The following is a 25,004-nucleotide window of genomic DNA, read 5'->3' on the forward strand; positions in this document are numbered from 1 at the left end:
TACACCTCAGCTGCATCATTTTGCCCAAAATATAGTCTCATTAAAAAGAGTGTCCAAAATCTTTGCTGTTTAACCATTAACAGCTAAGAGCATTTCATCTGCCACCATCTTTCCAGCTGCACCTTTAGTCAGACTGCATCATCTTCTACATCAGAAGTTGCAGCTGGTGGTTTAGTCCAGATTTGGCCTGCAGGCAAGTTTTATTTGGTCTGCAACTTAAAAAAAAAAATGATCTGAATCAATGATTTAAAATCAGAGGATTTCCCTTAAAAGCTAAAGGCAGAGAAAGTTTAGTTAACTTTGAAAGCTTAAAGACAGATGGAAATTTGCAGCAGTCAGTCAAGATTTGAATTCTTAACTGCTCAAGTTCTGAGTCCATCTTTCACCTATCTTTGTATTGCTGTCACATATAGCAGAATCTTTACATATACTCTGTGCGTGCATGCTCAGTCCTCAGTAGTGTCCAACTCTTTGCGACCTCATGGACTGTAGCCCACCAGTCTCCTTGGTCCATGGAATTTTCCAGGCAAGAATACTGGAGTGGGTTGCCATTTTTTTACTCCAGGGAATCTTTCTGACCCAAGGAAGCAGATTGGCAAGCAGATTCTTTATCACTGCACCACCTGGGAAGTCCTTACACATACTAGTCAGGGCCTCATTAATACTTGTTGAATTATTGTTACCTGACTTTTGATAGTTTCTTGATACAAACATTGAAGTTGTTTGTAGAAAAAAAGTACTGCATTAGTGAGTCACAGGTGATCTGTACAGTGTTAAAAAGTGAATGTCATGTAATTTGCACACCAACAGAAATAAATAAATATGCATTTTAATGTATACTCAAACTTTACAATGTTTAAAAAATGTGACCAGACTATGGCTGATTCTTGTTGATGTATGACAGAAAACCACAAAATTCTGTAAAGCAATTATCCTTCAATCAAAAAATTAAAAAAAAAAATACGACCAGGACTTCCCTGGTGGTCCAGTGGTTAAGAATCCACCTTCAGTGCAGGGGATATGGGTTCTATCCTTGATGGGGTAACTAAGCTCCCACATACCGTGAGACAACTAAACCCATGCACCATAACTGCTGAGCCTGTGGGCCACAACTAGAGAGAAGCCCAGGTGTCCCAGTGAAGAACCCATGTGCCACAACTGAGGATCCCCAAGTGCTGCATCTGACCTGAAGCAGTCAAAAATAAATAAATTTTCTTTTAAATGTAACTTTATGGTCATGCAGATATTTTGTTCTATGAAATTGTTGTCCTATAACAGGCAGGAAAAAGGCAGAATCTGGAGAGGAGAATTAGAAAACTGCCTGACAGGATGAAATGGCCATCACTGGAAAAGGTGGAGAACCACTTGTATGGAATACAAACTTTTGAATGTGAGAAATGAAGCAGGTAGTGAGTTGTAATAGATGCTCCAAGTATCTAATGTGGTTGGTTTATGTTGAAATTTTATTACACACTGAGTTATTGATGTGTGTGGAGTATACTAGGACTTTTCCCCACCTCTCCCTCCCACTTTGACATGAGCATACAAGTGAACTTTTTAGAGATAACAATTTTACATCTTTTTAACCTGTAATAATTTCAGAACTTGGTAATCATTGTGGTCCTAATAACAAATTACGTAATGGGGAAAAAAACGATCATCTCAGTTTCCCTGGAAACATGGGGCTGTCTATCCCTGGGCTCACATTTCATCATGCAGGATTTTCCAGATCAGTGATGTGACAGTAACAATAGAAGGCTTAGTATAAACCAGGTACTATTCTAGTACCTGTTTTCACTTTTGTAAGCATCACAACAATCTTTTTAACCAATTAGCATTATTATTTCTGTTTTATATATGAGAAATTGAAGCACAGAGATTAGTAACTTGCTGGCAGTTGGGGAAGCTGGGCTTTTAACCCAAGCATCACTGTGGAGTCTATGCTACTGACTTTGGTGTTTGACATGACTCTTGTTGTTATTGTTCAGTCTCTAAGTCATGTCTGACTCTGCGACTCCATGGACTGCAACATTCCAGGCTTCCCTGTCCTTTACTATCTCCTGAAGTTTTTTCAAATTCATGTCCATTGAGTGATGCCATCCAACCATTTCACCTTCTGCTGCCTTCTTCTTTTGCCCTCAGTCTCTCCCAGTATCAGGGTCTTTTCTAGTGAGTTGACTGTTTGCATTAGGTGGCCAAAGTATTGGAGCTTCAGCATCAGTCCTTCCAATGAATATTCAGGGTTGATTTCCTTTAGGATTGACTGGTTGGTTTTCCTTGCAGTCCAAGGATCTCAACAGTCTTCTCCAACACCACAATTCAAAAGCATCATTCAGCCTTCTTTATGGTCCAGCTTTCACATCTGTACTTGACTATTGCAAAAGCCAGAGCTCAGACTATATGGACCTTTGTCAGCAAAGTGATGTCTTTGCTTTTTAATATACTGTCTAAGTTTGTCATAGTTTTTCTTCCAAGGAGCAAGCGTCTGTTAATTTCATGGCTGAAGTCACTGTCAGCAGTGATTTTGGACCCCAAGAAAGTAAAACCTGACATTGACATGTCTCTTACATTGAGCCTCAATTGCCATGCTCTGCATACCTCCACTTCCCTTGATTACATTTTCTTCCCATAGGCATTTGTCCAACACTTTGGCATCTTGGTTTCCTATCCTTTTCCATGCTATTCACACTTCATCTTCTGTGTGTGTGTACACTCAATCATGACTGACTCTTTGCTCCCTACGGACTGGGGCCTGCCAGGCTCCTCTGTCCATGGGATTGTCTCAGGCAAGAATGCTTTAGTGGGTTGCCATTTCATTCTCCAGGGGATCTTCCCAACCCAAGGATTAAACCCAAATCTCCTGCATTGGAAGGTGGATTCTTTACCACTGAGCCACCTGGGAAGCCCCTTCATCTTCTGTTAAGGCACAATTCAAAATAGATGCCTTACTGAATTTCATCTCACCAAGAAGAGGCACAAGTAATTCCTTCCTTCTCTGGGCTTGTGCAACCCTTTATCTAGGTTTCTCTTACTAAACTTGTATTACTTAACTAACTAACATCAGCTATTCATTTAGAGTTCTTGGTTCTCTTCTATTTCTCTAAGCTCCAGAAGATTGTCTTTTTCTCCCCCTTAAGTTTCCCTGTCCATTGAATATATTTTCTTATTCAAATGATTAATGAATTAACAGAGAACAATCCCATTCATAATCACAAAAATGAACAGAGTATAATTTAAGCAGAGCATAGTTTTTGCTTGACTTCCTTTCATTTTTGCTTGTCCTCTGACCTTTGGTCATCAGACCCAGGTGGGGAACCAGTGGCCAACCTATTTTGTATATCTGGTTCACTACTAAGGTGTAATGAGTATCCTCAGGCAGAATTCCCTTCTAGATCCTGGAATAGTTAATGGGGCAAGTTTTAAGACCTCTAACATTGCCTTAGGGTACTTAAGCTAGCCGAGACTAGGTCAATTCACAACCCATGAAACTCATAACACTTGGAAAGCTTCTTTGTGCTACTGGCTTCTTTCTGGCTACTTCTAAAAAGGTTTCAGGAAACAACAGCTTGAGAATGTCTCTTGGGTGGATCTGAATCTCATTTCATGAACTCAAGAATGCAAGAAGTATAACTTGATCTATATTTCAAGCCTTTATTCTTTAGGTAGAACTTAATTCCAATGAATTTAGGTATTCCTCCATCATTGTTTTCTTTCAGGTTTTGGGGTGTTTTATACGTTGAGACATAATACTTTGGGTGGTGGGGGGAAGCATCTGGGTACACATCCTCAGCCCCCATTCCTGTTCCACCTGGTCCTTGGTGTTTGGTTCCTACAAGTTGCCCTGGGATATCCTTTGTTCTTGCCTATGAGAGCCTTTTAGATCTATTAGTGCTCTCTTCTATTCCTGTTGGACCCTTGAGAATGTGTCATGGGCCATGGATAATGGAGTTGTCTCAGAAACGTCTGCAAGACATTCATGCAACCTTGCTATTTTTGTGGCTTTTGGGCACATGGAATTCTTCTGCTGCTCCTGCACCAGCTGAAGCCCAAGGAGCTCTCTGAGCTCATTTGAGGCACCACCTTCCTAGACATATCCTGAAGTCAGTCTTCCCAAGAGTCTTGTCTTTTTCCAGGGTTCTGTTTTGGGCATGAGACATATGTCTATTGCTCTCAGATTCCATAGATATATCCGAGGGTTGCTGTGTCCCAAGATTCTTTTTTCATTGAATCTCAGATATCAATCCTTACATTCCTCATTTCATCTCCAATACTTTCTCCTTCTATCTCCCACCACCTAGTTTGGAGATTCACTCTCTATTCAGGCAACTTCTTATTCACCATGCAATCTTCTAAATCAGTGTCTGTTTTTTGTTTTAATTTTCCAAAGGATGTAGGATTTTGAAAATTAAAAGCAGGAAAACACTCCTGTTTCTTTGCTATTTGTTCTCATATCCCTTCCTTGAGGTAACAACTACAGAAAGGCTTGGCTACTGATTTTATTTGCTGGTCAATAGGGATAGGAGCAGAGAAGGCAATGGCACCCCACTCCAGTGCTCTTGCCTGGAAAATCCCATGGATGGAGGAGCCTGGTGGGCTGCGGTCCATGGGGTCGCGAAGAGTCGGACACGACTGAGCGAATTCGCTTTCACTTTTCACTTTCATGCATTGGAGAAGGAAATGGCAACCCACTCCAGTGTTCTTGCCTGGAGAATCCCAGGGACCGGGGAGCCTGGTGGGCTGCCGTCTATGGGGTCGCACAGAGTCGGACACAACTGAAGCGACTTAGCGGCAGCGAAGCAGCAGCAACAGCAGCAGCAGCAGCAGGGATAGGAGGGGAGTAGTGAGAAGAGCTAAGGAAAGCAATAGATATTAGAGGGAAAAGTTGGATACCATTCACAGTTTTAGCATGCCACACAATATCACATACACATGTGAATGTCATCCTATCCTGGATAGTTTTCAGAGCAGCTTCCTGGGCTCACACTGTTCTCAACAAGCATCTCTAGGGTAATTCTGTATGTCCTGCAGCCCTCTCATAGTTCCTGGAATCCAGCTTCTATACTGGTTAATCTCTAAGCTTCTTTTCTCTCTTTCCTCAGAAGGAGGAAAATAATAGAACTGTAGCCAGAATTCAACAACTCACACTGTAGGCACTCAGGCAGTAATAACTATTATTAATAATAGTAATAATAAATTGGTTAATGACAGATTACTGTTTGCTTATCTCTATTTTCAAATTTTGAAACAAACTCACTATTATCTGTAGGATAATGATTTTTCATTCTGAAATTTATCAGTGAATTCCAAATATTAGCACAGTTTTTACACCCATCTAGCCTTTCTTACATGTATCTACTTACCTTTTTCTCCTTCATAAGCAAACTGTCGCTTCTCCAGTGAGCATTTTTGTCCCTTGTCAATGTTGTAAACAATGCAGATAGTTGTTCAGAAACCCCGTTCAAGTCCGTGATCGTAAGCTAATACAGCAGAAGTGCTTTAGGAAAGGTATGGGCAGATTGAGGAAAGTCTGCATGCAATCAGAGCGTGCAATGCAGAAGGGAAACCAGGGGTAGATGCTATGTAAACTGAATAATCTACTGTAATCTGTTTTGTAAAGACAGTTCACTTGTTTTACAGCTTTCCTTTAACTGAAGAAACTCATATACTTTGCTTTAAATATTTAATAAAGTCTTCATTCAGCTAAAAGCAAAAAATGTAGTCCATAAAATAACTGAGTCAAGCCTGCCATTTCTTTCTTCATATTTTATTATTTCATGCCTATTGAGCTACTTTGGCTGTGAGAAATAGAATTGATCTTGTGGGTTCTCTGTTAATTCACAAGGGTTTGTCGTGTTAAGTCTAGAAATCTTAGTGAATACAGAGATTCTCAACTAGGCCCCAGTGAATCTCTGTATTCCCCCATTAGACTGATGTGTTACTACAAAACTCAAATGATGACTGCTGCTGCTGCTGCTGGGGCTAAGTCGCTTCAGTTGTGTCCGATTCTGTGCGACACCGTACCTCTTCCTAATTTGCCAAAGACTTTAAACCTTTAATCTTATGACTAGACACCTCTGTATATGTGTGTGTGCACAAACACATTTGTTTGTTTCATATCAAAAACAGTAAAAGTTATTTTAGCTTTTTCAATAAATTGGTCAATTGATACACACTGAAATTGAGTTATTTTATTAATATTCATTTGCTTTGCTATTGCATATATTGGCAGCTAATAGATATTAATGGAATTGCTGGAAAAACTGTTCATTGTTAGATAAACTGTTTCTGGTTCTTGCTTTTCATGAACACTGGCTAATTGTTCTATAATGCAGTCTTTCCAGCTCTTTTCATGGCAGGGCATATGTGTACAGTAATAATATTTTATATGAGACAGTGGGGTAAACAGCTCAGGAGCTTGGCTGCTCAGGGACAGAGAGGATCAGTGTCATAGCACATCTGTGTCCTCTTCAAGACATAACAGTGTGCTCCATGCATGTGCTGGGAAGCTGTATTATGGTGTATTGCAGACTACATATAGTTCTTAATTCTACTCATGACATTGTCTTCTTGATCTTATGATGGCATTAAATATTTCACTAATCATCAGTGTTCTGTTTAATATTCTACAGAAGCACACTGTTAAATCTTCAGCTGCTCCCCTTCAAGGTTTGAGAGCCACTAGGAGATACAGTTGAGATCTTCCCTGGTAGCTCAGACGGTAAAGCGTCTTCCTACAATGCGGGAGACCTAGGTTCAATCCCTGGGCCAGGAAGATCCCCTGGAGAAGGAAATGGCAAACCACTCCAGTACTTTTGCCTGGGAAATCCCATGGACAGAGGAGCCTGGTAGGCTATAGTTCATGGGGTCGCGAAGAGTCTTTTATGTGTATTCAAATAAAGTACTCTTCCTTCACTCCTAGTATGTTATTAGAAATGTGATGTGCTAATTTAGGGTGAGGAAAGGGACTAAAAACTGGAATTCACAGTTCCCAGGTTTGAGTTGAAGAACTTCCAGTTAACCAGCAAGATGGGCACATTCAGCTAATTCCTAAGCCTGCTTGATAAAACAAGACTAGTGACACATTTCCTGCTCAGAGATTATCTGAAGATCAAAGAAGATCTCATATAAGAAAACACTCTGGAAGCTCAAGGAATGAAAGATAGATACATTGTGTTATCTTATTGAAAGTGGCCAGTGAGTCCTCAAGGGTAGTGGCAATTGCATGTAAGAATTCAAATGCTGAGGGTTGGTGAGTGTGGCTCAGGTGACGACAAAGCTGACGCACACTCTCCTTCATCTTCCCCTCATCCTCCAGAGCAACCTGATACACTACCTGGGCCTCAGCCATCATCTGCTTGCGCTGAACTTCATCATCGTTTCTTTTGGCAAGAAAAGTGCATGGTCGTCTGCTCGGGTGAAGGTGACCGACACTGACTTTGATGGTGTGGAAGTCAGAGTGTTTGAAGGCCCTCCAAAGCCAGAAGAGCCTCTGAAACGCAGCGTTGTTTACATCCATGGAGGAGGCTGGGCCTTGGCAAGCGCAAGTATGTCCTCACCTTTAGGTTGTTTGGGGTTGTGGCCAGCCCTGGCAGAGATATATGACTGGGTTGACTTTCTTACTGGGTGAGGAGAAAGGGACCACTGGACATGGTCCCTTGGCAGTCCCAGTTACCCTACCATCCCAGCAAAGTTATTCATAGCACCCCTTCCTCCCCACTTGTCATTCTTGAAAGGATCCTGGTTTGGATGATTAATTATATAGCTACCCTACACCAAGAGTTTTGCCTGTTTGTTAATTCAGGCAGACTGTTTTGAAAATATTTCCTGTAATCTAAATAATACACTAACTTATTGTGAAGTAGTGAAGTTGCTTTCTATACCCAAACAAGGTAAAGTTGGGCCAGAATATGAGGCAGGTATCTGTAGCTCTAGACTAACTTGTGTTTTGAAGACATCTTTCTATGAAATAGAACAAGGATTTCTGTGTATACGGGTTAATTCATTAACATTTCATCTGCTTATGAAGCCAAAGATGAAAATATAAAATGTATGCCCCAATTAAAGGGAAATGACCTTGAAAATTTCAAGAACATTCTTTTTAGCATTGGATAACTTTCATGAGCAGAATACACATTAAAAATGGCAGGCAGCCAAGTGGAGCAGCCAGTGAAAAGCATACTAAGGAGGAGGGATAAGGGCCTTACCTTTGCTCATAATTATTATGGAGCTACTTTCTTATCTTCAGCCCAGAGATTATTTTCATCCATTAAGTTTAAAGGCAATGGGACTTCCTTGGGACTTCGTGGGACTTCCTTGGTGGTCCAGTAGCTAAGACTCCACACTCCACACTGCCAATACAGGGCGCCTAGCTTCAGGGAACTACATTCCACATGCTGCAACATGCCACAGTTAAAATCCAGTGCAGCCAAATAAATAAATGTTGTTTAGAGTCACTCAGTCATGTCCAACTCTTTGCAACCCCATGAGGTGTGGCCCACCAGGCTTCTGTGTCCATGGAATTCCAGGCCAGAATACTGGAGTGGGTTGTCTTCCCGATCCAAGGATTGAGCCTGGGTCGCCTCCTATGCAGGCAGATTCTTTACTGGCTGAGCCACCAAGGAAATGAAATAAATAAATAACAGTAAAAAAAAAAAAAAAAAAAAAGGCAAAGGCCAAAAAGTGTAAGTTTCTCTAGTAATCTCATTTCACTTAACTCCATATTCATCATTTATTCTTTTGTTCATTGATTTGTTCATATTTCCAACAGATGATTACTGAATATGTAGGTCTGCCCAGAGCTGAGAGGTTTCCTGGGGTATAGGACTTTGGGTATTAAAACCTCAAACAGTTGTGTGCAAAGCTGGACCTTTGGTCACTCTAATGTGTGCTAGATGATGGGAATACAAAAATGAGTAAAACAGAGTCTCTGCCCTAGAAAGGATAGCATCTGTAGCGTTGGATGCTTGCCAGGAGAGATAGTACACCAGAGGCCAGGATGTGGAAGTGCCAGGAATGGTATGGATTATGAGTCAGCCTAGCCTTTTCCACACAATTTTGACTCATCAGTGCCATCAGAGAAAAAAGGCTTAGTCTGGAGGAGATATCAAGTGTTTATGTAGTTATTGAACTTCTGGTTCTAATACTGCCTTGGAAAGTCTATAAATAAGGTATTTTGTGGCTTTCTGTTGAAACAATCTAGCACTTAATGTAAGACTATCCAAAGAACAGCTAAGGGATTAAAGTGTTACATATCAAAATATGTAAAAACCTTTAGATTCTCTTTCTAAGAAGTGCTAAGACTTCCTAAAACTCTATTTGTTATATGTTGGTTTAAATGGAATACCATAGTCTTCAAATTGGTGACTTTTCTGAATCACAGCAAATGAGGGTATTAAAAGAAAAATTTGGGGGTTCTAAGGAGGAACTGCTTATTCACTATGATTTTGGGAAAGGCATACCTCTTTGAAGAATTACAAAATCAGAATGAATCTAATGTACTTTATATAGACAATTATGAAATAAATTTTTAGTTAACAACACATTCGAAGGTAATCTTCTATGGATTTCCTGTTATTTATAGCAATTGCGTTTTATCAGAAACCAGGTTAATTCTTCTGTATTTGTACTTGTAACTCTGTTAATGAGATGTATGTTCATATTTACTTTTTATTGTTCTTACTATTAATAACTTAAGTCTGAGTTAGTTAGCAGAATTTAAGAATGGTCAGTATTAAATAGACTGCATTATAGTGAGTGATTGCTCTCTTGTCTCTTTTAGAAATCAGGTATTATGATGAACTGTGCACAGCCATGGCTGAGGAATTGAATGCTGTCATTGTGTCCATTGAGTAAGTAATTAATAATTGTCATAGAAGAAAATTTAACAAATGATCCTTAGTAACTATCTAGTTACTTTATAAGTGATAAAATGTAAAATTAAAGTCCACAGAGGTAAACTGATCTTCCCGAGGTTAAAAAAAATGATTTCTGATGTAACTTAGAATTTCTTCAACTAGCTTTATAATGCCTCAAATTATCTTTTTTTGCCTTAGTTTTAGAATCTTCTGGAAAAGGAATTAACTGAGATTTTGAGAGAAATATGCAATCAGTTATCTATGCAATCAGTTTGATTACCACCTTTTATATCTAAAAACCAATAAGTGCTTTAAGAGAATCTGTCCTACATCCAAGAGTTGGAAAAGGTATTCTCCTGGAGTCAGGTTCTATAAATCAGACCTTGTAAACAGTGATGTGTTCACTATTCTTAGTATAGCCTATTATTATCGTTGTTAGAATTAATATCAGTGTTTTGAGTTGCTTCTAACAATTCTATATTAGCTGTTTTTCTGGGAAACTAAGAAGAATGTGCCCAAAGAAAAGCAATGCCAAAGAATGATCAAACTACCCCACAACTGGACTCACCTCACGTGCTAGCAAAGTAATGCTGAAACTTCTCCAACAGTACTTCTCAACAGTACATGAACCGTGAACTTCCAGATGTTCAAGCTGGATTTAGAAAAGGCAGAGAAACCCGAGATCAAATTGCCAACATCCACTGGATCATCGAAAAGGGAAGTGAGTTCCAGAAAAATATCTACTTCTGCTTTACTGACGATGCCAAAGCCTTTGACTGTGTGGATCACAACAAACTGTGGAAAATTCTGAAAGAGGTGGGAATACCAGACCACCTGACCTGCCTCTTGAGAAATCTGTATGCAGGTCAGGAGGCAGCAGTTAGAACTGGACATGGAACAACAGCTTGGTTCCAAATTGGGAAAGGAGCATGTCAAGGCTGTATATTGTCACCCTGCTTATTTAACTTATATGCAGAGTACATCATGAGAAATGCTGGACTGAAGCATAAGCTGGAATCAAGACTGTTGGGAGAAATATCAGTAACCTCAGATATGACACCACCCGTATGGCAGAAAGTGAAGAAGAACTAAAGAGCCTCTTGATGAAAGTGAAAAACGAGAGTGAAAAAGTTGGCTTAAAGCTCAACATTCAGAAAATGAAGATCATGGCATCTGGCCCCCGTCACTTCATGGGATATAGATGGGGAAAGAGTGGAAACAAATCACTGCAGATGGTGACTGCAGCCATGAAATTAAAAGACTCTTGTTCCTTGGAAGAAAAGCCATGATCAACCTAGACAGCATATTAAAAAGCAGAGACATTACTTTGCTAAAAACGTTGGTCTAGTCAAAGCTTTGGTTTTTCCAGTAGTCATGTATGGATGTGAGAGTTGGACTGTAAAGATTGCGGCGTGCTGAAGAATTGATGCTTTTGAACTGTGGTGTTGGAGAAGACTCTTGAGAGTCCCTTGGACTGCAAGGAGATCCAACTAGTCCATCCTAAAGGCAATCAGTCCTGAATATTCATTGGAAGGACTGATGCTGAAGCTGAAACTCCAGTACTTTGGCCACTTGATGGGAAGAACTTATTCATTGGAAAAGACCCTCATGCTGGGAAAGATTGAAGGCAGGAGGAGAAGGGGATGACAGAGGATGAGATGACTGGATGACATCACCGACCCAATGGACATGAGTTTGAGTATACTTCGGGAGTTGGTGATGGACAGGGAAGCCTAGTGTGCTGCATTTCATGGGGTCACAAAAAGTTGGACACAACTGAGTGACTGAACTGAACTGAACTGAAGAATGTGAAAAATAGTTTTAACAACTGCAATGATTGTAGTCACACAAAAAATCATGGTGTTCCATGGCAGGCATGGTGCAGGTGCTATGTGTACACTGTTTCTCCTCCTTCAGATCTTTGTCCAAATATTATCCTTTCAACAAGGCCTTCCTTCATACCCCTAAAATTTCAGGCCACTTTTCTTCTGTTTTATTTTTCTCCAAAATTATCAATTATAATTCTCCAAATTTTCAAAACTATCTCCAATTATCAGTGGACTGACAGATCATATATATAACTTATTATGTGTATATTGTATCAGGTAGAAATAGAAGATTTAAATTTTGTGAAGGCAGAGATTTTAGGGATGGTTGTCTGTTTTGCTCATAGCTGATCATTAGTGTCTGGAATTGTCCCTGGCAGATAGAAGACATTTGTGATACTATGAATTGTAAGAAATATATGTTTGGTCATACAGATGACCAAATATATATTTTTCATATTTACTTGTTCTTCATCCAAAGTTCCTGGCTCACAGTTCCCCAGATCCTTGAAATTTCCTGTATTCAGAGTATAAAGATGTTTTTGTTTTGTGAATGAGATGACCCTTGGAAGCACCTAAGGATGGGGATACTGGTTGCCAGGGGAACCAACCATGTGATTAGAGGGCTGGAACTTTCCTATACCCTGGTCTCTGAGGAGGGGAGAGGGGCTGGAGGCTGAATTAATTGCCAGTGGTCAGTGATTTTATCAGTCATACCTATGTAATGAATCTTCCATGAAAACCCAAAGGACAGGGTTCAGAAAGCTTCCACTTGGTGAACATATGTAAATGGGAGAGTGGTACACCTTTGAGAGGACATGGAAGTTCTGAACCCTTCCCATGTACCTTGCCCTTCATATCTCTTCCATCTGGCTGTTCCTGAGTTGTATCCTTTTATAATAAATCAGTAACCTGGAGAGCAAAACGTTTCTCTGAGTTTTGTGAGCTGCTCTAGCAAATTAATTGAGCCTAAAGAGGAAGTTGTGGAACCCTCTGATTTATAGCCAGGTGGAAAGAAGTATAAGTAATAACTTGGACTTGGGATTGGCAGCCTGAGTTGGAGGGGATTGTTGGAACCTCCCATCTATAACTTGCTGAGAAACATAGGTGATTACTTGGGCTTGTGTCCAGTGTCTGAAGTAGGGCGGGTATCTACAGTTTTGTAAGTGGTGGTTTAGTCACTAAGTTGTGTCCAACTCTTTGTGACCCCATGGACTGTAGCTCACCAGCCTTTCCTGTCCATAACATTTTCCAGGAAATAATACTGGAGTAGGTTGCCATTTCCTTCTCCAGGGGATCTTCCCAACCTGACCCAGGCATTGAACCCAGGTCTGCATTTCACGTGGTCTCCTGCATTGCAGGCAGATTCTTTACTGACTGAACCACAGAGAACAAATGTTGATCCTTTAATCTGTGGAATCTGATGCTATCTCCAGGTAGATACTCACAGAATTGAGTTGAACTGAAAGACACCCAACTGATGTCTGGTGCATTGCTTGATGGAGGTATGGGACAAGCCCCTCCCCTACCCCAGCACCCCCCCCCCCCCAACAACAAACAAACACACATTGAAAATTAGTCACAAAACACCAGAAAAACACTTAACACCTATTTATAGAATGAATGAATAAAGAATTTTGCTTAGCTCTCGTAAAAGTCATCCAAAATAAGTATTTTGATAATTTTCCTCATAGATGAGGAATTTGAGGTCCATAAAGTTAAGTAATCTGCATGAAGTCACATAGGTGGAGTGAAGAATTGAATAAGTCAGGTGGAATCACACCCCAGGTTCCTGTGTTTCTTTGAGCCAGAATCAAACTAACATTAAAGGACTTCTGGTTCAAGATGGTGGAGTAGATGGACGTGTGCTCATCTCCTCATGTGAAAGCACCAAAATCGCAAATAACTGTTAAAACAACCACAGATAGGAGGTTGCTGGAACCCACCAAAAAGAGATATGCCACATCCAAAGACAAAGAAGAAGCCACAGTGAGATAGTAGGAGGGGCACAATCAGAATAAGATCAAATCCCATAACCACCAGGTGCGTGGCGTACAAACTGGAGAATAATAATACAAAAAAGTCCTCCCATTGTTGTGAAGGTTCTGAGCCCCATATCAGGCTTCCCAGACTGGGGATCTGACAAAGGGACTGAAAGTCCCCTGGGAATCTGATCCTGAGGGTCAGTGGGATTTGATTACAGGACTTTCACAGGACTAGGGGAAACAAAAACTCCAGTCTTGGAGGGTACAAAAAAAATTTTGTGTGCACCAAGACCCAGAGGAAAGGAGCAATGACCCCACAGGAAACTGAACCAAAACACCTTCTAGTGTTGGAGGGCCTCCTGGGGAGGTTGGATCAGCAGGGGCTTACCACAGGGATGGGGCGCTGGCAGTGGCAGTCCTGGAAGGTCCCTCTTGGCATAAGCCCTCTTTGAGGTCACTATTAACCCTACCAAAGAGCCTGTAGACCCCAGGACTGGGTTGCCTCAGGCACAACTACCAGGGAGGGAGTGTAATCCCAGCCATCAGCATATAGTTGGACTAAAGCTTTACTGAACAAGGTCCTGCCCACCAGAGTAAGACCTAGCTTTTCCCACCCTGTCTCTCCCATCAAGAAGCTTACAGAAATCTCTTAGCCTCATCCACCAGAGGGCAGATAGAAGAAGCAAGAAGAACTACAATCCCACAGCAGCTAGAAAGAAAACTACATTACAGAAAGTTAATCAGGATGAAAAAGCAGAGTTATATCCCAGATGAAAGAACAATAATATAAAACCCCAGAAAAACAACTAAATGAAGTGGAGATAAGCTTCAGAATAATGATAGTAAAGATGATCCAGGATCTCAGAAACAGAATGGAGAAGATGCAAGAAATGTTTACCAAAGACCTAGAAGAACTAAAGAACAAACAAACAGAGATGAAAAATGTTATGCCCGAAGTCTGAGTCCCCAGAACTGAGAGAATAAGATGTCCACAGCAATGCAAAAACATAAAGGGGTTTTATTGCTAGCTCGAGCTAGGGCTCCCATCTCATCCAGCACAGTGGAGTCTCGACGAGAGCCCGGAGCTCTGAATCACAGCTGCTTTTATACAGGCGGTTCTTAGTACAGCTGGTGGGTAATGATTGGCTGAGCCTTACGCACACGTGTGATTTTCAAATCCCGCATCCCTATCCGGATTGGCTCAGGTTTGGCGCCATCAGGGACTTTCCCAGGGTGTGGTTTCCTGGAATCATGACTCAGTTTTTCCAATAATCTGAATCTTTGGCCTAGTATAGCTTGTTGAGCCTGTTAAGGGCTCAGGTCTGGTCCCTTAACAAAAAATAGCCTAAAAAGAATCAGTAGCAGAATAACTAAGGCAGAAGAATGGATAAGTGACTTGGAGGACAGAATGGTAGAAATCACTGCTGCAGAACAGAATATAGAAAAAAGAATGAAAAAAAAAAAAAAAGAAGACAGCCTACAAGACCTCTGGGACAACATTAAACACACCAATATTTTCATTATAGGGGTCCCAGAAGGAGAAGAGAGAGAGAGAGAATCTGAGAAAATATTTGAAGACGTAATAGCTGAAAACTTCCCTAACATGGGAAAGAAATAGTCAACCAAGTCCAGGAAGCACAGAGAATCCCAGGTAGGATAAAGCCAAGGAGAAACACCCCAGTACACATAGTAATCAAACTCAAAAAAATTAAAGACAAAGATAAACTTCTAAAAACATCAAGGGAAAAATGACAAATATCATATAAGGGAACTCCCATCAGGTTATCAGCTGATTTCTCAATAGAAATTCTACAAGCCAGAAGGGAATGGCACAATATATTTAAAGTGATGAAGGGGAAGAACCTATAACCAAGAATACTCTGCCCAGCAAGAAGACTCTCATTCAGATTTGATGGAGAAATCAAAAGCTTTCCAGACAAGCAAAAATTAAGAGAATTCAACACCACCAAACCAGCTTTACGACAAATGTTAAAGAAACTTCTCTAGGCAGGAAAACACAAGAGAAGGAAAAGACCTACAGAAAATAAACCCAAAACTATTAAGAAAATGGTAATAGGATCATACATATTGATAATTACCTTAAATGTAAATGGATTAAATGCACCAACCAAAAGACATAGCTGTATGGGTGGATAAAAACATGTACATGGATGCACTTCCACTTACCACATCACTCTGCTTGACCCCTCAAATTGTATGTAATTATTTTATATTGTTAAGTTAATCATATTCCCACTATGGCTTACAGTTATAATTATCTTTTATTTTTTGTCAGGCTGTTGATTGTGAAAACTGATAAACTTCTTTTATTATTGTGACTATTAACTATTACCCACTTAATACCATTGTATCATGATTGATCAACAGAAAAATAATTCTAAAAAGAATTCTATATCATCCAAACTACCATTTAATAGAAAAACTTGTAATCACTTTTTAAAATCCAGATGCATATCAGAATTACCTTGGAATTTTTTGAAAAATACAAATGCCCAGGTATTGTTTTTATTTCTCCAAAGCTCCAGATATGTTTCTAATGAACAGTCATGTTTAAAAACAACTGGACTGTTTGATGATTTTATACTTTGATCTAGTTTGTTTCACTTTTTATGTTTTATATTCAGGGCTCCCATTTCATATAGTTTATGTTTTCCAATTTTTCCAGCTCTTCTTTTTTTTTTTAATGTTCTTTTTCACGCCTTTTTCAAGAGTAATAGAAAAACTTTTGTGCACATATATATGGGAATTACCTGGTAGCTCAGTGGTAAAAAAAAATCAGCCTGCGATGCAGGAGACACAAGAGACGTGGGTTCAATCCCTGGGTCGAGAAGAGCCCCTGGAGCAGGCAATGGCTACCCACTCTAGTATTCTTGCCTTGAAAATTCCGTGAACAGAGGAGTTTGGTGGGCTCTTTCAGGTCTCAAAGAATCAGACATGACTGAGTGACTTTTAGTTAGTTAGTGTGTGACTGTCCTGTCACATTGATCTAAGTGCAGCAGGAAGTATTAGTTATTGTACAAGGTCTGCCTTGTTCTGCGAGAAGGCAACCAAGGGCCAGACAATTGTCAAGAACCACATTAGCCAAGGAAACAAGAGAGGCCCCAAGTCCCATTAAGACTTTACATAGGAGTCAACCTACTACATCATTTTACTTATCTATTGATCAGATTACTTATCTTTTGAATAAGTGTCTCAGGTCTTTCCCTGACTCACAGGTATATTCCTCTGCTGTGACCTGCAGGGTTTCTGCAAAACAGTCAGACCCAACTGAACAACTAAGCACACAAACACATACATATACATAAATAGTATGTATAATATATATATTTTAGAAAACTAATGAATTTTTGCCTAACTAAAAAATTTATGACATTTTGATTCCACTTGTTTGACTTGGTATGAATAGAATGCTACATTTCTTATTTTTAAAAAGTAGATATGCAACAAGCAACAGAGGTTTACTGTATAGCACAGGGAACTATAGTCAATATCTTATAATAACCTATAACGGAAAATAATCTCAAAAAATAATTGAAAAAAGAAATATAACATTGAAGGAAGCTAATGATGACAAGTGACAGGTTTATGGCAACATTTGCCACGTTCCATGCCCTGACCTTGCCTTACCTTCCCTCTGCCTCTCTCTGCCAGCTGAGATCCCATTCACAGCTTATCTCTTCTTTGCCCCTACTCTAGATCAGGAACCTAAGGGAATCTTTGCCTCTCCAGTCCCTTGGAAGGGCTAGTCTCCAAAGTCACTGAAGCAGCTCTGACCCTATGAACAAGAATCTTAAAACCAGAGTGGTGCTGTGGCAGCCTCCTCAGCAAATTTGACACTAGACAGCCCTAGACAACTTCCAGGCCATCCTGGATACTCATCAGGGCCTCCCAGATCACTCAAGGGGCCCCTGGTGCAATTTTATATTGCAAGAGGTGTCAAGTAAATTTTTATATCATATGGCCTGGGCAGCTGGTCAGAGGAAGACTGCAGCTGTTTAAGCAGATGAAACCCCATTATAGATCAAGGCCCTGAAGCTCAGTGCTAGTGAGCTGGCCTCAGGGTCTCTTCAGTGGTTTCCTGTGTAGCTCCAGCTCCTCAAAAGCCAGAGCAAAGGACAGAAGGTGGTCTTGTTTTACTTGGCACCATGAGGATTCTTCACATGAGCTTTATCTTCCAAGTGTTCTTTTAAGCCTAGGTTTATCATAAAACAAAGAAGGATAGATATGATGTTTTTAAGATTTTTTTAAAAGAAGTTAAATATAGAGCAACAGAATGGGTCTGACTTGTTCAGTTGGGTCTGACAGAAACAGAGTTTCTGCAGGGTTTCTTTTATAGAAACCCTTAGCAGTAGCAGCAGCAGCAGGTCACAGTAGAAGAACAATACACCTGTGAGCCAGTGAAAGACCTGAGACACTTATTCAAAAGACTAGAGAGCTCTTCAAGAAAATTAGAGACACCAAGGGGATGTTTCATGCAGAGATGGGCACAATAAAGGACAAAAATGGTATGGACCTAACAGAAGCAGAAGATATTAAGAAGAGGTGGCAAGAATAGACAGAAGAACTATACAAAAAAGATCTTCATGACCAAGATAATCACTATGGTGTGATCACTCACCTAGAGCTAGACATCCTGGAATGCGAAGTCAAGTGGGCCTTAGGAAGCATCACTATGAACAAAGCTAGTGGAGGCGATGGAATTCCAGTTGATCTATTTCAAATCCTAAAAGATGATGCTGTGAAAGTGCTGCACTCAGTATGCCAGCAAATTTGGAAAACTCAGCAGTGGCCACAGGACTGTTAAAGCTCAGTTTTCATTCCAATCCCAAAGAAAGGCAATGCTAAAGAATGATCAAACTACTGCACAGTTGCATTCATCTCACATACTAGTAAGGTAATGCTCAAAATTCTCCAAGCCAGGCTTCAACAGTACATGCACTGTGAACTTCCAGATGTTCAAGCTGGATTTAGAAAAGGCAGAGGAACCAGAGATCAAATTGCCAACATCTGCTGGATCATGGAAAAAGCAAGAGAATTCCAGAAAAACATCTATTTCTGCTTTATTGACTATGCCAAAGCCTTTGACTGTGTGGATCACAATAAACTGAAAAATTCTGAAAGAGATGGGAATACCAGACCACCTGACCTGCCTCCTGAGAAATCTGTATGCAGGTCAGGAAGCAACAGTTAGAACTGGACATGGAACACATTGGTTCCAAATAGGAAAAGGAGTACGTCAAGGCTATATATTGTCACCCTGCTTATTTAACTTATATGCAGAGTACATCATGAGAAATGCTGGGCTGGATGAAGCACAAACTGGAATCAAGATTACTGGAAGAAATATCAATAACCTCAGATGACACCACCTTTATGGCAGAAAGTGAAGAGGAGCTAAAAAGCCTCTTGATGAAAGTGAAAGAGGAGAGTGAAAAAGTTGGCTTAAAGGTCAACATTCAGAAAACGAAGATCATGGCATCTGGTCCCATCACTTCATGGGAAATAGATGGGGAAACAGTGGAAACAGTGTCAGACTTTATTTTTGGGGCTCCAAAATCACTGCAGATGGTGACTGCAGCCATGAAATTAGAAGACGCTTACTCCTTGGAAGAAATGTTATGACCAACCTCAGTTCAGTTCAGTTCAGTCACTCAGTCGTGTCCAACTCTTTGACCAACCTAGACAGCATATTAAAAAGCAGAGACATTACTTTGTCAACAAGGGTGTGTCTAGTTAAGGCTATCGTTTTTCCAGTAGTCATGTATGGATGTGAGAGTTGCACTGTAAAAACAGCTGAGTGCCGAAGAATTGATGCTTTTGAACTGTAGTGTTGGAGAAGACTCTTGAGAATCCCTTGGACTGCAAGGGGATCCAACCAGTCCATTCTAAAGGAAATTAGTCTTGAATATTCATTCAAAGGACTGATGTTGAAGCTGAACCGCCAATACTTTGGCCACCTGATGTGAAGAGCTGTCTCATTTGAAAAGATTCTGATGCTGGGAAAGATTGAAGGCGGGAGGAGAAAGGGACAACAGAGGATGAGATGGTTGGATGGCATCACTGACTCAAGGGGCATGAGTTTCAGTAAACTCCGGGAGTTCTTGATGGACAAGGAGGCCTGTCCTGCTGCAGTTCATGGTGTCACAAAAAGTCAGACTGACTGAGCGACTGAACTGAATGAATAAATACACTTTGAGTTGGGTTAATGACTTCAGAGAGTTGTTACAAGAATCAGTTTGGACATATGAGATGAAAGGGCCTTGGATGCTCTAAGGCACTAGGGAAGTCTGGAGGCTCAGTGCCCTAGCCCATGTACAGAAAGTTCCAACTTTATTCATCAACATGTTTGGAACTCAAAGAACTTTTCTTTGCAGCAATATTGAGCTAAGGTGATTAGGATCCATCCAGGCCAGCCACCCATGAAGAGCCACATAACCTGTATGTTCTAGTTGAGGTATGGCCAACACCATATGACTGTGATGTTTCTCTTGGAAAGTATGTTCAGAGGTCTGACGTGGGACCATATTTCTTCTCACTGTTCACCTCTTTCTTCCTTCTTCTATTCCATAAATATCTATTGACTTCCTGTAATGTGCCAGCTATTGTGTTAAATTCTGATGCATAACAGTGAGATAAACATAAACTCTGCCCTCAAAGAGTTTACAGTCTAGATAGGAAAGCAAATCTTGAACAAGTAATGTTAATAATGTGATAAGTGGTTTGAAATAGAAAGGGAAGTAGTAATGGAGGCATCTAATAGATAAGATGTTACCTAATTCGAAGGTTTGAATTGTACTCCTAAGGATGAGGAGAACCTAGTTAAAAGAGTGAGTTGGTCATGGAAGTACAAAGTGGGGAAGTGAGAGGAATTGGGAGGAAAGGAGGAGGATGAGAACATTAAGGAAATGAAATATGAGAAGTGACTAATGGAGGGACTCATGCTTCCGGAGATAACTAAGGAAAATAAGAAATATGGTGTATACCTGGAAAGCCTTCAGAAATATGGTGGACTGTTGATTCTCTTGGAATTCCTTCTCCTAGCAGGGAGGCTGTCTGGACACAACTGCTCCTTATCCTTGAGGCTAACAGGAGTGGGCAGTGTTGTCATGGCTTTGTTTCAGTGTGGGGATGGCCTGGAAGGTTATATATAATCTGAGGAAGCTGATAGGCAAGGGTTGAGGATGAAATCACTTCACATGAAGCACAACCATGAGCTGGAACTCCTGAGTTAACATCATTGATATTGGCTCAAGATTCTGGGGACAGATATAACAACTAAGGTAGATAAAGATCTCAAGGCATACAAATAGGTCGTGACTTCTATTCAGTAGCTTCAACAACACTATGCTATTTTTACACATAATTGCACAATAAGTATTTGTGAAGTAAATGAAAGAGTTCACCTTATAATATCAAAAATACATGGATGTGTCCTCATTTACATAACCTGGGAGGGAAGTTCATGTTTATAAGCTTATTTTCATAAACTTCAGTGCAGTTTAACTATAGTTTATATAATGAAACGCAATACTAAAACCATAAAACATCAGGGAGAAGGAATATTTAACTTTTTGAAAGATAAGATGCTAATGTACAGCATGGGGAATATAGTCAGCAATATTGTATTAACTGTGTATGGTGACAAATGGTAACTAGACTTATTGTAGTCATCATGTCATAATATATATAAATGTCAAATCAGTATGTTGTACATGTGTGGTCATTGTACTTCAATTACAAAAAGATGTAAGATAATAACAAAGTATTATTATGCTGGATATTATTAAATTCTAGCTTTTTTGGTTGTGAAAAATGGTTTCAAGTTGTGTTTTGCTTAAGTCTTTGCTACACTCAAACCTTCTATTTTGTGTTGATGGAGACCTTTTCCCATCCACCAAATATCAGGTAGCACTATGCACAGAGAACTTAAAACTTGACAGAGCTGTAAAGAAGAACGTTGCTCAGTAGACAGAAAGGAAGCTGGAGTGTGTATCTTGGTCTGCTGCTAACAGTTATAAGCAATGGGACTTTTATGACTCTGTCTTCCTCATCCATAAGATTAGATGAGTGCAAGCTGACAAAATCACAAACCTTCCAGGAGGCACAATGAGACATACATGTTGATAGTTGTTCAAACAAGATACTGTGAAAGACACGACGTGACAGTCGCCTCACTGTGACTTGCCCTCTGCTCCTTTTCCTGCTCTTCCTCCCTGTCCTGAGTGGAGAAATCCTCACGTATCACCCTGACTCAGGCAGCCCCGGGAGGTGGGCAGACTGAATTTCTTGAGGGTTCCCTCCAAGAAAGGGAATATTTGTCCCAAACTTTCTTTTTACTCAGTCCAGGCCACTGTATTAGCAAACCTAAAGGCCAGTGTTACAAACAGTTTAATGCTACAGAAAGATAATATTGTGGCTTCTTTTTAAAAAGTAGGTTGTTTTAGATCCTTAATAATCATTAACTAATGAATGTCTCCTTTTTAGACATATTAAGGTAAAGTCTTCTTGACTCTGTTTTTGACTAAAAAAATAAAAATTCACTGGTTTCTCTCTTGTGGTTTAGGCCTTTTAGAATTTGTGGGGAGGAGGGTGAAGCTGTACAGAAAGCCTGTGCTGTAAACAAGCAGTGAGCTGGGGAAGCTTAGTTCCACCCACACCTGAGCCCAGAGCTCAGTTTAGCTTCTGAAATCACAGAGAAAGTAGGTCAGAGGGACTTTGCACCAAGCCTACTTGGGCTCCAGTGGCCCCCTGAGGGACTGCTTGGCTCTTTAGCACCCCTTGAAGTTAAAGGTAAGGTTTGTATCTGAATGGGGGAAGGGAGGCTGGGGAGCTCCCAGCTGTGTCCATGGAGAAGCCTTAACTTGCAAACAGCATCAGGGAATCACATTGTTTGAGTGGATCATAATTCTAGGATCAGTCACTCCTAGGATTTTGATGATACATCCTGACATCTGTCAGTTCTTTTGAATGTACTTATTGTCCAATCAACCAAGTTTTTGTTAAGCTCACTCTCCCTTGCTGAATGACTGATAGTCAAAGGTATCTCTGGAGGCAATTTTGAGAGAAGAAACAGAAAGGAAAACCCTTCCTCAACCTTTATGCGCAAACATTATTGCACAAATGAAAAGAAACAATTATATCTATTCACAGTGTTTCATAATTTTATTATAAATTTTATTATATTCTTCTAAAGGAAAGGAAGCTTTACCTATTAGAAGAATAAACAGATTCTTCCTCTGGAGTTGTCTCCCTCAAACAGCACAGTAAGAGTGTAATTGTTGATTTGTTTCAGATAAGCCCAGCTGAACATACAGGTTCCTTAAGACTGAGCAAAATATTAACATTTTTTTTTGTTCTCAAGATGAATCTATTGAGCTCTTCTTGGGAGACAGTAAAAAGGGGGAAAAAAAGGTGGGGGCAGGGGGCAAAAAAGGAATGTGATTTTGTCTCCCTCTTGAATCAAGTAGGAGTAGAATTTCGTTCCAGAATATCATATGTACCTTTCACCCACCTGGCACTACATGAATAGAACTCAGTGTCCTTCCCGACTGCAGAAGGCTGTCCTAGTGTTTCCAGGCCAGGTTATTTTGAGGAAGAATGTACTTTATAACACTCTCAGAACACTAGTGTCACTCAGGGATTCGATTTCCAGAGTCATCCCCCCTCAACTCTGGACTCATGTAATCTACCTTTGACTTAAGGAGGAATTTGTCAGTCTTTCTGAGCATTGCTCCATCTCTCTGCTCACTAATAAAGTAGGTAATGAATTAATAGATTGTGGAAATGGCACTGCTTATACCTGGACCACTTTAGTACATAATTATGACTTTCTGTCTATTCCTAGAAGCTGGCATGTCTGTTATGACTTACTGTAAGAGAGACTTCAAGGGCTCCAAAAAAGGAGAACTGCATTTGGCTGGGCTCTTAGAAGTTTTCATGGAGGAAACTGCATTTGAGATGAGACTTAAAGAATGGGAACGTTTGATATGGAATTGCTGGGTGAAGGGCACATGGGATGGAGAGAGGGATCGATGCTTTGGGAACAGGAACAGGAAGATATGTTCAGAGGATACTGATGGTACGGCTGGGTTCAGTGATATTTCGGAACCCTGGCATCACTTGGAAGACTTTTTCTTCAAATACAGATATGCTGGGCTCCACTTCAGATCAAATAAATGGGAATGTTTTGTAGAGGAGCTCAAACCTCAGTGTTTTGTTTTGTTTTTAATAAATCTCCCAAGATTATCCTAAGGTGCATACAGAGTTGAGAAACTCTGAGCTATGCAGGGCCTACAGACAACCCTTGGAGACGTGCCTGAAGAGTAGGTGATTAGGAAACAATTTCTTTTTTCAATGTCTTTAAAGGTATATGGCTTAATATTTTCCCTACTATAACAGTGCTGCTATAATGACAGATTTTACATATAAAAGGTATACACTAAATACCTTTTATAGTAAAAGGTATACACTAAATATATTAAAGGTATAAAAGTTAAAATTTTGTTTGGGATTAATAAAAATATCATTATTAAATTATTAAATTTATTTAAAGATTTATCATGTACGGATAATTAAAGATGTACCATGGGCCAGATGCTGTCTCAGCTGATTTGTTTTGAGAGTATTGCAAAAACATTGAAATCATGAGAGAAGTTCTGGGATGTGAGAAATCTACAGTTTTGAGAATTTACTGCTTTGACGAGGTAATAAGGACACACATGTACATTTGAAGTCTGCGGGTTTTGAAGAATGAGAATATTTTAAAAGGATGAGGCATGTGGGGTATAAATTTGGATTGTAGCTTTGCCACTTCCTAGCTGTTGTAGGTTGGTTATGCCTCCCCTTTGAGCTGCTTGTTCACACCCTTAAACCCACAGATTTGCTCTGAGATTTGAGTGTAACCTCTGTAGAGCACCTAGTGAAGTGCCTCAGCTAGCAGGAAAAAGTTAATTTTTATAGAGTGTACATATACATTAAATTGAGTAAGCCTCATTCTCGAGTTTACACCAAATTTTGTTCTTCTGGTAGGAGGCACGTGTTGTAATAGGTAGGCAGAAGCTAAACACTGCAGAGTCATCTATCCTTCACTGAGTTAGGCAAATTGAGACTGTATTTGCCACAAATTCATCAGGTGCTTTAACTCAATACAACTAGGGAGGGAAAAGGCGGAATCCTCTTTGAGTACTTTGCAGGGACACAGCCTTGAACAAAAGCAGCAGATGCATGTATCTATGCATGCTTGCTTTGACTATACCACTCATAAATTTCCTCCTGACTCAGTTTTCTGTGTCTGTAATGCTATTACAGAACTATTGTGA

The 25,004-nt window shown here is 40.1% G+C and overlaps 1 protein-coding gene across 3 annotated transcripts in view; it reads left to right on the forward strand.

The window, feature by feature from the left end:
• NCEH1 (neutral cholesterol ester hydrolase 1) overlaps window positions 1–25,004 on the forward strand; it is a 69,251-nt gene that overhangs the window by 35,597 nt on the left and 8,650 nt on the right. For all 3 annotated transcript variants that reach the window (XM_042234357.2, XM_004003147.6, XM_042234359.2), the window contains exons 2-3: window positions 7,316–7,544; window positions 9,779–9,848. In XM_042234357.2, the coding sequence (XP_042090291.1) occupies window positions 9,811–9,848 (38 nt within the window). In that variant the 5' untranslated portion in view covers window positions 7,316–7,544; window positions 9,779–9,810. The remainder of the gene's footprint in view (window positions 1–7,315; window positions 7,545–9,778; window positions 9,849–25,004) is intronic.

The sequence above is a fragment of the Ovis aries genome, chromosome 1 (assembly GCF_016772045.2).
Source record: "Ovis aries strain OAR_USU_Benz2616 breed Rambouillet chromosome 1, ARS-UI_Ramb_v3.0, whole genome shotgun sequence".
In the NCBI taxonomy this organism is placed as follows: domain Eukaryota; kingdom Metazoa; phylum Chordata; class Mammalia; order Artiodactyla; family Bovidae; genus Ovis; species Ovis aries.